This window comes from Pezoporus flaviventris, unplaced genomic scaffold (assembly GCF_033815535.1).
Source record: "Pezoporus flaviventris isolate CSIRO_AGI_PZ_B2104156 unplaced genomic scaffold, CSIRO_AGI_Pfla_v1 ptg000117l, whole genome shotgun sequence".
Classification (NCBI taxonomy): Eukaryota; Metazoa; Chordata; class Aves; order Psittaciformes; family Psittacidae; genus Pezoporus; species Pezoporus flaviventris.
The window spans coordinates 1-16,715 of NW_026892665.1; the positions used below are offsets into that span (position 1 = coordinate 1).

At 62.3% G+C, this 16,715-nt stretch overlaps 2 protein-coding genes across 3 annotated transcripts; both read right to left on the reverse strand.

The window, feature by feature from the left end:
• Positions 1-422: 422 nt before the first annotated feature.
• LOC133282369 (kinesin-like protein KIF18B) lies at positions 423-3,950 on the reverse strand (the record flags this gene model as incomplete). Its single annotated transcript, XM_061478387.1, is given in 6 exon segments — positions 423-491; positions 493-534; positions 793-897; positions 1,347-1,504; positions 2,789-3,262; positions 3,854-3,950. Coding segments are annotated over 6 exon segments (945 nt in total), but the record flags the coding sequence as incomplete, so codon positions are not given.
• A 6,058-nt stretch (positions 3,951-10,008) lies between these two features.
• On the reverse strand, positions 10,009-16,476 carry LOC133282368 (kinesin-like protein KIF18B). 2 transcript variants are annotated; one of them, XM_061478384.1, is made up of 9 exons: positions 16,352-16,476; positions 15,271-15,669; positions 13,828-13,985; positions 13,274-13,378; positions 12,893-13,003; positions 11,319-11,516; positions 10,955-11,131; positions 10,473-10,547; positions 10,009-10,353 (listed from the first exon to the last, which is right to left on the reverse strand). In XM_061478384.1, the coding sequence occupies exons 1-9, from the start codon at positions 16,470-16,472 to the stop codon at positions 10,237-10,239; spliced, it is 1,461 nt and encodes a 486-aa protein (XP_061334368.1). In that variant the 5' UTR covers positions 16,473-16,476; the 3' UTR covers positions 10,009-10,236. The 2 variants fall into 2 exon arrangements, with proteins under 2 accessions (XP_061334368.1, XP_061334369.1); XM_061478385.1 differs by lacking the exon at positions 16,352-16,476 and having other exon boundaries at positions 15,271-15,695.
• Between the last annotated feature and the right edge of the window lie 239 nt (positions 16,477-16,715).

Sequence of the window (16,715 nt, forward strand, 5' to 3'; positions counted from 1 at the left end):
TGGAGTGTAATTCCCAGCTCAGTGCCAAGGAAGACACGACGGAGGAGACAGCCTGCTCAAGGCACGAGCACAAACCAGCCCCTCTGCTCTGGGTCAGCTTTTAGGTACAGCTGCCACACGTTGAGTCAACAAGAGTCAAAAGCACACAGTGAAGTTTCAGCCCCAAGGGGCAGAACACCAAGCTGAGAGCATGGAGCTGGCCGGGAGGTGCGGCCACCAGCGTGACCGGTACGTCCCGTCCTGCGGCAGCGTGCCCAGGGCCCTGTTCAGCCCCATACCTCTCTTTGCAGGGCTACAACTGCTCTGCTTTACCCCGTGGCACATGAGGAGCAGTGGCAGGAATCCCAGTCCCGCCATGGCCTTGCTTCCTCCTCTCTTTTTAAGCACAACCCCCCAGTGCCACTGCATCCACCAGCCCTCACCTGGAAGATGGCATGCGAGCGGGAGGAGACAGCGTTGGCGTCAGTGGGATGCTGCGTGCGATTCCTGTTTGCCGTTGGCCAACATCTCCAGGAGCTGCTCTGCTGACGCAGGCTGGGAGAGAACAGGGAGAGGGATGCTACCAGTGTGCCCCATCTGCAGGCACAGACACAACCCAACACAGAGCACCCACTTGCAGCACCGTGGGCCTCATCTCAGCTCAGGCTCATGTTTGCTGCCAGCCAGGAGCTGTGCAGGTCGCACCCCCCTATCTTCAGAGACCCCCTATCTCCAGGACACATCTGCTTTCAGAACTGGTGGAGGTGCAGCACTGCCCATTCTTATACCTGGTGTGCCCATTTTAATGCCTACCTGGTGGAATGAGAGGCCCTGGACCACAGCTCCTCGCTCAGGATCCTCCCGAATAGCTAGAGGTCCCTTGGGCTCCAGCAGGTCATAGATCTGCTCGTTGTACACCTGAAGCAGGGAACTCAATGTAAGGCTGAGGTTTGGCTCCCCAGTGGTGAGCAGGGAGAGGAGCTTTGTACCCTAGGGTCACACATGACCTTGTGTCCCTCTCCCAACACCACCTGCAGGACATCACTACACCCAGGGCAGCTGATGGTGCTCTAGCTGACAGCTCAGGAGGGCTTTCAAAGCAACTCACTTTGCCACAGCTCCTCTAAAGCCTTTCCAGCCAGGAACCCCTCATTGCTACGTGCATCATGGCAAGGAAGAGAAAATGCCACGACTCCAGACAGGAGAAACCAGGAACACCAGGTCATTGACCCGGCAGGGTGAGCTCCCTTCCAGTTGGGCTCTAGGGCTGCCCTGGGGGCACTGGGTACCCTGAACGGGGCACTACAGGGTCTGCATCAACCCCAAATCTTAGTGACGGGGACCCAGTTGCGGCAGCCCCAATGCACCTCCTGGTAGGAGACTAGGACCTCACAGCTCTTCTCCTGCCTTCTGGCCTCCATCCTCTGGTACAGCTCCACCATAGTCAAGTACATGATGCCAGGGCTGTGCTCCGAGCCCAGCATGGTGTAGGTTTTCCCTGCTCCGGTCGCGCCATAGGCAAACACTGAGAGGAGAAAGGGTGGATGGGTGAAGGAGTGAATGGGAGCAGCAGAACATCCGCTCCTTGCTGCAGAGGAGATGTGGAGATCTTCCCGCAGCAGCCCCTGCAGCAGGGCACGCTCACAGGCTCCCGGAGACGAGGCAAAGCTCATTACCCTCTGCACTACCTGCAGCAGCCTTCAGTGCAGGTTATTTCCTCATTGCAGCCTCTCCAATTTAGCAGAGGCAGAATGAGTCCCCAAACCATCACCGCTTGGATGCTCCAGTCACCTCCAAACACTTCCTTTCATAAACCAAGCAGCCCCATTCCCCCATCTCTCACCAGAATGGCTTTCTTCATCCAGCCCTCGTTATTCATCTCCATTTTCAGCCCCAGTCTTTCAACACCCTCTTTAAAACATCACCATCAGACCAGGACACACTGATCTAGCGAGCCTCAGCCCTTCTCCCTGTTAGCAGCACTCGGGGCCCCACCACTCTCTCCTGAGAGGATCCTGGAGCTCTTTTATGCAGACAGAGACACGAGCCGTGCCTGCCAGGTGGGCACGGTGACAGAGGCAGCCTTCAGCGCCTCGCAGAGCACACGGGGAGCCAGGAATAGCATCCTGCAGCGCCAGTGCCCGGCCCGGCACGCGATGAGACAGGAGCGCGGTGTCTCCCGCTCAGTGCCTGCCTCGCACAAGGGATGGGCTCATTAAGGCACCGTCTGCTGACAGCCTGCAAACGGCACAGGGGCTGCAGCACCACGAGAGGAGCTTCCAGGCCCAGCTTCATGGAGCTGCCAGCCTGGGAGATGCTCAGGAGGGGCACAGCAACCCTCAAAGCACCCCAAGGTGTGGCTGCTGCACCCCAGATCCCTCCCCGAAACTCAGCATCCCTGTGGCCGCAGCCCCACATCCAACCTACCTTCACTTCTGCCACAGGGCTCTGCTGACTCCCGCTCAGGTCAGTGCCCACCAGAACCCACAGGTCCCTCCCAGCCACACAGTCCCCAGCCTGTACCCAGCTCCTGGGTTACCCCATCACATCCGTGTTAAACTACACATCCTCGTGGTTGCCTTTCCCAGCCCAGACAGGTCTCTCCCACAGACCACATCACATCCTCAGCACACTTGTCATCGCTAAGGGATGCCACCACCAAGTTGAAGGCTGCAGGTTTAGCACTGCTCTTGTGCCTCCCGTCCTCCCCACTCCCAACCGCCTGGGGGCTTCCAAACTAACCCCCCAGCTCTCCCAAGCAGATGGGGCAGGAGCTCCCCCAGCACCCAAGCCAGCGGCCAGCTCTTACCGGAGCAGTTGTAGCCCTCGAGGACGCTGTCGAGCAGCTCGGAGGTGCTGTGCTGGAACACCTCCTCCTGCGTGGCCTCTTCCCCAAAGACCCGGTCAAAGACAAACTCCAGGTCCTTGCCCTTGGGCCCCCGCGCGGGCAGCGCGCTGCCGGGGGCAGCCCCGGGCTCCGCGGGGCTGAGGACGATGCCGTGCTCGTTAACGACGTGCACGACCGGGGGCAGGACCCGCTCGCTGCGGGCCAGGGGCCGCACACGCACCACGACAGTCACGGGGCCCTCCTCGGGCGGGGGCACGGCCCCATGGTGGCAGCAGGGACAGGCACCGGGCTGCTGGGACGGCTCCGCTCCGAGCTCCAACGTCTCACAACGGAGCTCGCACACTGGGGGAGGGCAACGGCTCAGCGCGGGGGCAGCGGCTGAAGGGGGGGGGGGGGTCTGGGAGCTGGGCAGGGTCTTGCGCACCCACCCCTGCCCTAACCCCGGAGCCACCGGGACAACACCAGAGCCACCGTTATAACCCCGGAGCCATCCCTATAACCCCAGAGCCACCCCTATAACCCCAAAACCACCCCTAAAACCCCAAAGCCACCGCTGTAACCCCAAAGCCACCCCTATAACCCTCGAGCCACCGATATAACTCCAGAGACACCCCTATAACCCCAGAGCCACCGCTATAATCCCAGAGACACCGCTATAACCCCAGAAACACCCCTATAACCCCCGAGCCACCCCTATAACCCCCAACTGCTCCCCAACAGCCCCACATCCCCTCCACCCCAGCACCGACCCCCCCACCTCCGGGCCCCCACAACCACTCCCCCCCCCTCCAGGCCCCTGTCCCACAGCCCTTCCGGACTCCTCGGACCCCGCACAGCGCCTCCCCTCCAGACCCACATCACCCCACAACCCCTACACACACCCGCCCCACAACCCCTACACCAGCTCCACATCACCCCACAACCCCTACACACACCCGCCCCACAACCCCCACACCCGCCCCACATCGCCCCCTGAGCCCCACTCGCTCCCCTCAGACCCCTTTGCCCGCCCTCCCCGCCGCCCACCTCCGCTCTCCACACCGGCCGCCGCTCCGTATTCAAACGGAAGCTCAACAACCGCCCTCTCCCTGATTGGTCGCCTTGCCACGCCTCCCCTCCCCATTGGCTCCGGGGGGTCACGCGCCGCGCGAGGTGCCCCATGGGAGTTGTAGTCCCGCCGTGCCCTGGCCGGCCGCCATCTTTCCCCCCCCGTTTTGCTCCGTGCCGGAGGCGGCAGAGCCGGCGGTGCCAGCGGGCAGAGAGCAGAGGGGGACCCGCGGGGAGCTGAGGGGCCTGGGCTCTGCCCCCGGTGCCAGCTGGGGCGGTGGCTGCAGCCACCCCAGGCCTCAATGGTGCCCTCCACAGCACGAGCAGCTCGGCTCCGGCCACCACAGCCCTGGGGTGCTCCTGACGTGGCTGGAGCCTCCCCAGGCCCTTCCATCCCAGGGGCTCAGTAAAGGAGCCCAGCCAGGGCTCAGGACCCTGGGTCCCTTCCCAGCTCCCAGGGAGCCCAATCCTGCCCCAGCTCCGTGTGCGTGGCCATACCCCGCTCACCCAAGCACTGAGGTTGGGGGTCTTTTGTCCCCCCAGTGACCCACGGGGATGGAGCGAGGGCCAGAGCCCACCCCGGGCAGGGGCTCCGTGCCAGGGGCTTTCCCTGGGTGGTTGAAAGGGGCTTTGTGTGCAGGGCTGGAGCCTGGGCACGGGCAATGGGAGCCTTTGTGCCGGGCACCGCTGCCGGGAAACACAGGAACGGAGCCAGGGGCAGTGGCGGGGATGGGGACACGGCCACCCTGTGCCCTGCAGCACTGGGGCATGGCCAGGCCTTGGGGACAGACCGGGCACGGATAAAGTGGGGTTTGGAGGCACAGGGCTGTAAGGGACATGGGGTCCACACGGATGCTACCACAGGAGGCAGCCAGGATGAAGCTGGGTGGCAGGGGGTCACTGTAGGGATGCTGCGGACAGGATGGGGACAGGTCGCACAGGCTGGCAGCAAGGTGGCATCTGATGGCTGGGAAAGGCTCCCTGAGAGCTGCAGCACAGGGACAGCAGCCAGGCCCTGCTGGACCACAGCCACCAGCACTGGGGCACCGACAGCATCCAGACTGGGGAGGTTATAGCAACAGCCAGGGGTGCAAGCTGTGGGCACCCAGAGCCACGGGTTGGGGTGGGGCCCAGTGGTGGCACTGGGGCAGCGCTGAGGCCCAACCTCTTGCTGCCCCATCCCCATTTAACCCAAGAAGTTCTCTGTCCCCATCCAGCCCTGTGTGCCCACAACCTGTCCTGCACCAGTGTCACCGGCAAAAGGCAGCAGTTTCACCCCCAGAACCACCTCAGCCTGGACACTTCCCTGCACCATAGGTGATGCTTGGCATCCCCAGGCTGCTGGAGCAGTGACCGCCCTGTGGCCCCACGCTGTGGGACAGCCCATGGGGCCAGCAGGCCCCTGTCCCTATCAACTGTCAGCAGTGCCTGGGGTGCAGAGCCCACACGGGGCAGGGGCTCCAGGGCCCTGCACGAGCCCCCACGCTGCTCCCTGCAGATGGATTTTCTCCCAGCTCCTCCGCAGCCGGGATCCAAGCATGGAAAACCGTCACTGCGGAGGCAGCGCTGGGCTCCCTCCTCCTCCTCCTCCTCAGCCCCCTCTTAATGAGGCAGAGGAACCAGGAGCAGCCTGGAAGGTTGAATTGGAAGCTTCCAGGCTGGGAGCAGGCAAAGGGGAATGCGGCGCTGCCAGGCAGGAAAGGAGGGCAGGAGGAGCGGGTGACCCCGGTCCCCACGGGACTGCAGCACACCCAGAGCCACGGCCCCATCCATCCTGCTCCCACCGCACTTGGCCATCCTGGAGGGCGCCTACGAGGAGCTGGTGCAGGCAGCCAGATGTGCCCTGCCAAGGCAGCCAAGGGGGTCAGGGGGTGCAAGGGACAAGTGCGGGCCCAGGGTAGGGATGCTCAGAGCTCTCTGCCCCAGCCCTGGGGGTTTGCAAGCAGCTGGAGCAAGGGGGACACAGAGAGGGGGGCAGCAGCAGGGTTTTAGCAAGGGGGAACAGCACAGAAGCACACAAAGCAGCAGGAGCTGGGTCTGCGCTCCAGGCCACGGCACCAGCTGGACCCCCACAGCACAGCCAAGGGGGCAGAAGGCACCCGCAGGAGCCCCGGATGAGGGGGGAAGCCACAAAGGAGCTCAGCCCCAGGAGCAAGGGCCTTTGCCAGGCCCAAACCCAGCTCCCCCCAGGCGGGGGGACAAGAAGCTCAGCCCTCTGCTTTGAACCAAACCATGTATTAAGAACACAACTTAATTCTTCACATGCATCATGTGTGGGGAATGGGGGGACGGGGAATGGGGGGACGGGGAATGGGGGACCGGGGAATGGGGGGACGGGGAATGGGGGGACGGGGAATGGGGGGACGGGGAATGGGGGGACGGGGAATGGGGGGACGGGGAATGGGGGGACGGGGAATGGGGGGACGGGGAATGGGGGGACGGGGAATGGGGGGACGGGGAATGGGGAGACGGGGAATGGGGAGACGGGGAATGGGGGGACGGGGAATGGGGGGACGGGGAATGGGGGGACGGGGAATGGGGGGAGAGTGTGAGAACAAGGAAGACTTAAGGGGATCGTGGTGGGGCTGCAAGGAGGACGTAGAGGAAGGAAGAAATCTGGGAACCGCGTTAGGGACATGGGGAGGGATCCAGGAGCCATCAGCATAAGAGCTGCGTTGGCTGTGGGGTGTGGGCAGGGGGAGACAGGGGTGAGTTCTTTGGCTCTCCTCTTGCTCCCCTTCCAGGAGCTGTTCCTCCAGCCAGGCTCTGAGGAAGACAAGAGCAGAGAAGCAGATGAGGCAGCCCCTGGGCAACAGCAGCAAACCCAGAGCCCCTTCCCGAGGAGGATCCAAGCCTCCTCCTTCCCACCCCTCTCCAAGGGCCCAGCGCCCTTCCCAAGGCTGTGGCTGCAGCCAGGAACAGCAAACCCCAAAGGGCATCTTCCAGCAGCACCAAACATCCCATTCCCAGGTGTTTGCCCCCCCAGGCTAGAATGGGGCTGGCACAGCAGCAGCTTGCTGAGGCAGGGAGCACTCCCACAGCCCATCTCGCTGCAGGGAAAGGGCTTCCTTGGGTGCCTGCCTGGGTGTGGAGGAGCACAGGACTCACCTGGGATGCGGGAGGGCTGCACACAGCTCTTGCTGCTGCGCTGCAGGTGGGCAGTGCAGCTCTGGAGCCCAACCGGGCAGGGGAAGGTGACGCTGTGAAAGAGAAAGGGACCATTTCTAACCCCAGAGCTCAGGGCAGAGGCCCCCATCATCCCCAGCTGGCACAGGGGAGGTGGCACAGACACAGGCAAGGATGGGGGCTCGAGCCCCAGCGGGGAGCAGAGGCAGGAGCTGCCTGCACAGAGCACTGAGGGGCACAGGGTGCTGGTGCCTGTCTCACCTCTCCACTCGCCTCCGCTTCAGCGCAGGGGCTTTGGGGATGCAGGAGCTCTGCATGGCCAGCGCTGGGATGGGGGGCTCTGCAGCCAAGGAAAAGAGGGTTAGTGCCAGGGCATGGATCCTGACCGCCCGCTCTCAGAAGGCTGAGAGGCAACACCAGTGTCCCCTCTGAGCAGAGCTGCAGCGATCCACAAAGGGTTCCCCCAGACAGCAGGGCCGCAGAGGGGAGACCCCCAAGCACACACTCAGCCCAGCCAGGGCAGCACTTACTCAGGCAGGAAGGGGCTCTCCTGCTTTGGTTGCTGGCACTGCCTCTTCTCCCTGTGCCAGCATTGCGAGAGGCGGATGGGAACGGGCAGGATGGCGCTGGGGGATCTGCTGTGCGGGCAGAGCTCAAAGGTCACATTGAGCTCGCGGGCAGGCGGGGAGCACCGGATCTGGGCAGCTGACACTGCCAGGGGCGCAGGGCTTTGGGGGCCTGGTGCTGAGCTGGATCTGGGGCTGTAACCCAGGGGCACCGGGGAGCCAGGGGATGCTGGAGCTGCGGACTCGAGCCGGGGGGTGCCTGGGCTCTGTGGCCCGGGAATCTCCGCTGCCTTCCCACGTCTCTGCTGGCCTTGCATCTGCCTCCTGATGCTGCGGCGAGGGGCTGAGGGGGAGGCACTGCCCAGCCCAGGCTTCCTCCTCCCAATAGGGCTCAAAGCCGTGGGCACACGGCCCGAGAACGGAGCAGGCTGCTGCAAGCACTGCGGGCTGGTCTCATCACAGGGGCACCGCACACGGTGACAGATGCCGCATCTGAAGGAGCAGGAAAGGAGCAGTCACCTCTCTGCCTGCAGCTCCCAGGAATGCCCAGACCTCAGGGCAGCCCCCTCTCCTCCATCACTGCTCAGGGGACATCTGCCCAACAAGCCCCACTGCAGTCATTTCCCGGCGGGGGTTTCCATCAAACCGCATTAAACCCAGAGGAAAAGAGCCAGCACAAGGAATCCTGCCCCTGGCAGCCTCGGTGATGGCACCAGCCTGCTCCCAGAGCAACTGCCTGGGGCAATGCCTGAGCTCTCCCAGGAAAATGGGGTCTGCAGAGCCCACAGCCTGGCTACTGGGTTCATGGTTAACAATGAGGACGAGGAGGAAGAGCTCAGCCCTGGTCACACGTAGGCCGAGGACACAGCCAGGGTGACTTGGGCAAACCAACCAGGGAGACAAAGGAGAGGGGCCAGCACCAACTGTCCCAGCTCCAAATCCTCACCATCCCAGCTCCACTTCATCCTCTTGCCTGGGGTGGCCTCGCTGAGCTCTGCAGGCCTGCTCAGAGGTAGAGCTTGCTCAGGGCTCCCACCAGTGTCCTGAGGGACCAGCAGGGCCAGTTCCTCCAGCACAGACACCAAGTCCGGAGTGAGGAGGTTGGCAGCCTTCAGGACAGAATAAAGCTTCCGGATGCCGCTCAGGCCAGAAGCCACAGGCCTGGGGACAGAGACAGGAACCAGTTAGCAGGTGAGCTTGAGCCAGTGTCACCAGGAACAGAGGCTCAGCACCACCAGCATCACCTCTGAGACACCACCTCAGCTGAGGCAGAGCCCATCAGCAGAGGTCTGGGGCAAGAGAAGCAAATGTGAAGCTGTGAGGTGCCCAAAGGTGAATCTCTTGCTGGAGAACACCGAGCTGTGTGTTCACCTGCTGGTTACAAGGGACCAACCAGCACCTACAGGCTTTTTGCTGCCCTTCAGACACTCCTTAGCTTGGCTAGAGACAGATCCAGGCCCACGTCTCCCCCCAGGAGACCTTTCTAAAGAGCCAAGATGCTCGGGGCAGACTCATGAGCAGATGGTGCTGTGGGAGCCCTGCCAGGGTGGAGCCAAGGCAGGAGCAAAGACCTCAGAGGTAGTTTCACAACTAACAACACACACTTCAGGCTCCAACAGTTGCTGTGCCTGGAAACCTTCAGAGCTGGCATCGCCAGGACAGATTATTCCATGGCATTAGATCCCAGGAGCCAAAGCCCTTCCTGTACAGGGCAGGCAGTCATCTGAAAGCGAAGATGTGGGCCCGTCTTCATCTAGACCATCCCCAGGATGGCCACATGCAACAGCAGGGGGGACCCCCCACCTTCCACAGGCAACCAAGAAGACACAGGGGGGGCAGGAGGACACTCACTGCTCTGTGCGGTGGCCGGACAGAGGGCTGTTTCCTCCAAGCTTTGGCTCCTTCAGTCCCAGCCGCAGATCCACCCCATGGGATGCTCCAGGGCTGCTGGTTGGCATTTCCTCTGGAGCCTGGAGCAATCACCCAAAATTCCTTACCCATTAGCCCAGGGTTAGCCCACAGGTGAGCTGAGTTTGGTCCCCAAAATGCTTGAACCTGGGAAGTTAAGGGCCTTCGCTAGCAAACCACAGCCCAGCACGTGCTGAGCCAGGACACACGGACCCCTGAGCTCCTGCCACCTCCCAGCAGGCCCCAGCTCAGCTGAGAGCCCCAGCTTCCTCTGGGCTCTGCTCATCACCCCAGGCCCTCCTGTGCTGCCCATCCCTCCTCTCACCTCGCCCTCCAATTGCAGCTGCATCTGAAGAGGAAAACGAGCCTGCAGCTCCTGCTGCTCTCTGTCATCCTGCCCCTCACCATCAAGGGCCAAGCCCGGCTTTGGGACAGCTTCCTCCAACCTACAGAAGCCAGAGAAGCAGGCACTGAGCCAGAGAAGATCCTCTGCTGAAACGCCATTTTGCATAAGAAATTTTGGGATGGACCAAACACCAGATTGGGCCTTTGCAACCCAGCTCCCCTTGGGGCTTGTGTGCTCTGCTCCAGCAGGTTCAGAGCCGAACCCAGCCACAGTCGAGATGATGCTGCACACCAGCAGCTCCTCTGCTTCCTGACAGGCACTAGGCTCTCACCAGCACTAAAACCCTGCAGGTTCCTTGACACAGGGGACACCAGGAGGTCACACACAAAAGCTCTGTTGCTTCTTTCCCCCCAGCCTCACCTGGGCAGCTCCACTGGGCTCACGCTGGACGGAGCCTGTGGCCCTGCTGCCTGGTTCTCTGCCTCACGGGCACCATCCTCATAAGCAAGAAGCTTTGCCCTCAGCTCCGCCACCTGCAAGGAGGGATTTTCTGTTTGCTCAGATGGTTTTATGACCCCTGGAGCTCAGAGGTTTGCACCCCAAACAGACCACAGCTAAAGACAGAGCCCTGCCCTCCCCACCAGCATCTCACCTCCCCTTTCAGCTGCTCACACAACTCCACATATTCACAGAGGTGGGAGTCAGAGCTGCACATGTTGCTCTTCAGCTGCAGAGACAGGGACGAGACAGAGGTTACAGAAGCACTGGGGCAGCACATACCCTCTCCTGACACTGGAGCGGGGCAGCTCCTCGGCCTCCTCCAGGATGCAGGGGCCCCGTGGAGCCCCGGGCTGGCTGCAGCAGACACAATCTGCACTCGTGGACCTACTGCCGCAGTCACAAGCCTTTCTAGGCTCAGGGCTGGGGAGCTTCAGCAGAAGCCTGGGCACACACTGTCTGCAGCTCCATCAGCTGCTTTCTGCCCAGAGCAGCACCCCCAGGGCTGGAAAGCTCACGCCGGAGAAGGGAGGCTCCCACTCACCTACCCCAGCATGCAGCAGACTCCCTCCCATCCAGCAGCAGCTCCCAAACACCCACAACAAACACATCACCCCCACCACATGAGCTCCTCACCGACAGCTTGATCTCCTTGGCCCTGCTGGCATACTTGAGGGTGTTGTAGGTGTCTTCGTAGGCCAGCACAGAGGGGCTCACCGCTGCCACCATGACGCTGCGGCAGTTGCCACCCAGGCAGTCCTTCAGCAGGCGCGTCAGCTTGCTGTCCCGGTACGGGATGTGGCTTTTCTTGCCCTGGAGCAAGAGAGCCAGGATCTGCTCAGCTTTGGGACCCCGGGCACTCAGCTCCTACCCCTGAGGGACCAGGGGATGGCTGCGCTCACCCCACAGCACCAGCAGCACTGAAACTTGAGCACACCGCTCACATTCAGGCAGCCCAGGGAGCCAGAGCCCAGCAGGGCCATGTGGGGAACAGCGTTACCTTTGCATCAGCCAAGGCGTTGATGACGTTGATGAGGGCCAGCAGCGAGCGGTTGATGTTGGCCCCCTCCCGCAGCCGCTCTCCCCTGGTGTTGGCCACCGACGCTCGCTCTGAGCCTGCCAGGTCGATCAGGCTCATCTTGGCCACCTTCAGACCCCGACTGAGGCTGCCAGGGCAGTGCTGCTGCTTCACGTGGATCTGTGAGGACAGAGATGGGTGAGGCTGCAGCTCGACAGGGGGTCGGTGGTTGGAGGCGGCTCAACAGCAGGGCAAGAGGGTGATGCTTAGAAAGGGATGGCCAAGTGGATGGTGTGGGCTGTGAGGCAGAGAGGAGCCTGGCACGCCAAGAAGACAAGCCAAAAACTCGGCGATGACCCAAACAGCAAAACCATGGAAGGGATCCTGCAGGAAGTGACAGCTATGGGAAATAATCAGCATCTCCTATGCTTGGTGCACAAGCAGGGCAGAGCCGGCTGGGTCCCCAAAGGGCCAAACACCACCCAGAGCCCCAGCCCCAGTGCATTTTGTCAAAGTCAAGACACCGATGGGGGCCTACAAGCCTGGCATCAGCCAGGGCTTTCAGTGCTGAGCCCAGATCCCAGCTGGTGTGGGCAAGGAGGGACACAGCCACCAAGACACATCGGGCAGCATCGCTCCCTAACTTCCCCTTCTGCATCCCTAAAGGTCTCCCTGGAGAATGCAAATGCTTTCCCCACAGCCTTAAAACACACTCAGCCCCTAGGAACAGCACCTGCATGGACTGGAGGTGCCATGGGACTGCTGGAGCCCACTAACAGGTCCTGCATCCTCACCAGACTGTGCCGTGCCTGCCAGGAGGCAAAGCTGGCAGCGGGAAGGGCACATTTCCAGCACAGCAAATGGATTCAGAGCAGGCAGGAATCCAGCACCCACCAACAAACCCAGCTGGGGGGCCACCTGGAAAAGCATCCAGGCACCTGGACTTCCCCCTGCAAGCAGCCACAGGTGAGACACCAGCTTCAGACTGAAACTGCAGTGGGAGCCCCCCGTTTCCCCACACAGCCGTGACCGCCCTGCTCATTCAGGAGAGGGCCTGGCTGGAACTGAAATCAGCTGGCAGGTGTGCATAGGAGAGCACCACCAAACTGGGGAGCCCATTTACAGAGCCCCTGCGGGAGTGTAATTCCCAGCTCAGTGCCAAGGAAGACACGACGGAGGAGACAGCCTGCTCAAGGCACGAGCACAAACCAGCCCCTCTGCTCTGGGTCAGCTTTTAGGTACAGCTGCCACACGTTGAGTCAACAAGAGTCAAAAGCACACAGTGAAGTTTCAGCCCCAAGGGGCAGAACACCAAGCTGAGAGCATGGAGCTGGCCGGGAGGTGCGGCCACCAGCGTGACCGGTACGTCCCGTCCTGCGGCAGCGTGCCCAGGGCCCTGTTCAGCCCCATACCTCTCTTTGCAGGGCTACAACTGCTCTGCTTTACCCCGTGGCACATGAGGAGCAGTGGCAGGAATCCCAGTCCCGCCATGGCCTTGCTTCCTCCTCTCTTTTTAAGCACAACCCCCCAGTGCCACTGCATCCACCAGCCCTCACCTGGAAGATGGCATGCGAGCGGGAGGAGACAGCGTTGGCGTCAGTGGGATGCTGCGTGCGATTCCTGTTGCCGTTGGCCAACATCTCCAGGAGCTGCTCTGCTGACGCAGGCTGGGAGAGAACAGGGAGAGGGATGCTACCAGTGTGCCCCATCTGCAGGCACAGACACAACCCAACACAGAGCACCCACGGCTCTGGCATCCTGCAGCACCGTGGGCCTCATCTCAGCTCAGGCTCATGTTTGCTGCCAGCCAGGAGCTGTGCAGGTCGCACCCCCCTATCTTCAGAGACCCCCTATCTCCAGGACACATCTGCTTTCAGAACTGGTGGAGGTGCAGCACTGCCCATTCTTATACCTGGTGTGCCCATTTTAATGCCTACCTGGTGGAATGAGAGGCCCTGGACCACAGCTCCTCGCTCAGGATCCTCCCGAATAGCTAGAGGTCCCTTGGGCTCCAGCAGGTCATAGATCTGCTCGTTGTACACCTGAAGCAGGGAACTCAATGTAAGGCTGAGGTTTGGCTCCCCAGTGGTGAGCAGGGAGAGGAGCTTTGTACCCTAGGGTCACACATGACCTTGTGTCCCTCTCCCAACACCACCTGCAGGACATCACTACACCCAGGGCAGCTGATGGTGCTCTAGCTGACAGCTCAGGAGGGCTTTCAAAGCAACTCACTTTGCCACAGCTCCTCTAAAGCCTTTCCAGCCAGGAACCCCTCATTGCTACGTGCATCATGGCAAGGAAGAGAAAATGCCACGACTCCAGACAGGAGAAACCAGGAACACCAGGTCATTGACCCGGCAGGGTGAGCTCCCTTCCAGTTGGGCTCTAGGGCTGCCCTGGGGGCACTGGGTACCCTGAACGGGGCACTACAGGGTCTGCATCAACCCCAAATCTTAGTGACGGGGACCCAGTTGCGGCAGCCCCAATGCACCTCCTGGTAGGAGACTAGGACCTCACAGCTCTTCTCCTGCCTTCTGGCCTCCATCCTCTGGTACAGCTCCACCATAGTCAAGTACATGATGCCAGGGCTGTGCTCCGAGCCCAGCATGGTGTAGGTTTTCCCTGCTCCGGTCGCGCCATAGGCAAACACTGAGAGGAGAAAGGGTGGATGGGTGAAGGAGTGAATGGGAGCAGCAGAACATCCGCTCCTTGCTGCAGAGGAGATGTGGAGATCTTCCCGCAGCAGCCCCTGCAGCAGGGCACGCTCACAGGCTCCCGGAGACGAGGCAAAGCTCATTACCCTCTGCACTACCTGCAGCAGCCTTCAGTGCAGGTTATTTCCTCATTGCAGCCTCTCCAATTTAGCAGAGGCAGAATGAGTCCCCAAACCATCACCGCTTGGATGCTCCAGTCACCTCCAAACACTTCCCTTTCATAAACCAAGCAGCCCCATTCCCCCATCTCTCACCAGAATGGCTTTCTTCATCCAGCCCTCGTTATTCATCTCCATTTTCAGCCCCAGTCTTTCAACACCCTCTTTAAAACATCACCATCAGACCAGGACACACTGATCTAGCGAGCCTCAGCCCTTCTCCCTGTTAGCAGCACTCGGGGCCCCACCACTCTCTCCTGAGAGGATCCTGGAGCTCTTTTATGCAGACAGAGACACGAGCCGTGCCTGCCAGGTGGGCACGGTGACAGAGGCAGCCTTCAGCGCCTCGCAGAGCACACGGGGAGCCAGGAATAGCATCCTGCAGCGCCAGTGCCCGGCCCGGCACGCGATGAGACAGGAGCGCGGTGTCTCCCGCTCAGTGCCTGCCTCGCACAAGGGATGGGCTCATTAAGGCACCGTCTGCTGACAGCCTGCAAACGGCACAGGGGCTGCAGCACCACGAGAGGAGCTTCCAGGCCCAGCTTCATGGAGCTGCCAGCCTGGGAGATGCTCAGGAGGGGCACAGCAACCCTCAAAGCACCCCAAGGTGTGGCTGCTGCACCCCAGATCCCTCCCCGAAACTCAGCATCCCTGTGGCCGCAGCCCCACATCCAACCTACCTTCACTTCTGCCACAGGGCTCTGCTGACTCCCGCTCAGGTCAGTGCCCACCAGAACCCACAGGTCCCTCCCAGCCACACAGTCCCCAGCCTGTACCCAGCTCCTGGGTTACCCCATCACATCCGTGTTAAACTACACATCCTCGTGGTTGCCTTTCCCAGCCCAGACAGGTCTCTCCCACAGACCACATCACATCCTCAGCACACTTGTCATCGCTAAGGGATGCCACCACCAAGTTGAAGGCTGCAGGTTTAGCACTGCTCTTGTGCCTCCCGTCCTCCCCACTCCCAACCGCCTGGGGGCTTCCAAACTAACCCCCCAGCTCTCCCAAGCAGATGGGGCAGGAGCTCCCCCAGCACCCAAGCCAGCGGCCAGCTCTTACCGGAGCAGTTGTAGCCCTCGAGGACGCTGTCGAGCAGCTCGGAGGTGCTGTGCTGGAACACCTCCTCCTGCGTGGCCTCTTCCCCAAAGACCCGGTCAAAGACAAACTCCAGGTCCTTGCCCTTGGGCCCCCGCGCGGGCAGCGCGCTGCCGGGGGCAGCCCCGGGCTCCGCGGGGCTGAGGACGATGCCGTGCTCGTTAACGACGTGCACGACCGGGGGCAGGACCCGCTCGCTGCGGGCCAGGGGCCGCACACGCACCACGACAGTCACGGGGCCCTCCTCGGGCGGGGGGCACGGCCCCATGGTGGCAGCAGGGACAGGCACCGGGCTGCTGGGACGGCTCCGCTCCGAGCTCCAACGTCTCACAACGGAGCTCGCACACTGGGGGAGGGCAACGGCTCAGCGCGGGGGCAGCGGCTGAAGGGGGGGGGGGGGTCTGGGAGCTGGGCAGGGTCTTGCGCACCCACCCCTGCCCTAACCCCGGAGCCACCGGGACAACACCAGAGCCACCGTTATAACCCCGGAGCCATCCCTATAACCCCAGAGCCACCCCTATAACCCCAAAACCACCCCTAAAACCCCAAAGCCACCGCTGTAACCCCAAAGCCACCCCTATAACCCTCGAGCCACCGATATAACTCCAGAGACACCCCTATAACCCCAGAGCCACCGCTATAATCCCAGAGACACCGCTATAACCCCAGAAACACCCCTATAACCCCCGAGCCACCCCTATAACCCCCAACTGCTCCCCAACAGCCCCACATCCCCTCCACCCCAGCACCGACCCCCCCACCTCCGGGCCCCCACAACCACTCCCCCCCCCTCCAGGCCCCTGTCCCACAGCCCTTCCGGACTCCTCGGACCCCGCACAGCGCCTCCCCTCCAGACCCACATCACCCCACAACCCCTACACACACCCGCCCCACAACCCCTACACCAGCTCCACATCACCCCACAACCCCTACACACACCCGCCCCACAACCCCCACACCCGCCCCACATCGCCCCCTGAGCCCCACTCGCTCCCCTCAGACCCCTTTGCCCGCCCTCCCCGCCGCCCACCTCCGCTCTCCACACCGGCCGCCGCTCCGTATTCAAACGGAAGCTCAACAACCGCCCTCTCTCCTGATTGGTCGCCTTGCCACGCCTCCCCTCCCCATTGGCTCCGGGGGGTCACGCGCCGCGCGAGGTGCCCCATGGGAGTTGTAGTCCCGCCGTGCCCTGGCCGGCCGCCATCTTTCCCCCCCCGTTTTGCTCCGTGCCGGAGGCGGCAGAGCCGGCGGTGCCAGCGGGCAGAGAGCAGAGGGGGACCCGCGGGGAGCTGAGGGGCCTGGGCTCTGCCCCCGGTGCCAGCTGGGGCGGTGGCTGCAGCCACCCCAGGCCTCAATGGTGCCCTCCACAGCACGAGCAGCTCGGCTCCGGCCACCACAGCCCTGGGGTG

Bases quoted from the DNA above. Each gene is read 5' to 3' on its own strand.
- LOC133282368 (XM_061478384.1), bottom strand. From the start codon at position 16,472: ATGGGGCACCTCGCGCGGCGCGTGACCCCCCGGAGCCAATGGGGAGGG. The intron at 11,132-11,318 runs GTAACGCTGTTC...CTCTTGCTCCAG, and splicing joins ACGCCTTGGCTGATGCAAAG to GGCAAGAAAAGCCACATCCC. The intron at 10,354-10,472 runs GTGAGATGCTGG...CCCTCCTTGCAG, and splicing joins GTGAGCAGCTGAAAGGGGAG to GTGGCGGAGCTGAGGGCAAA.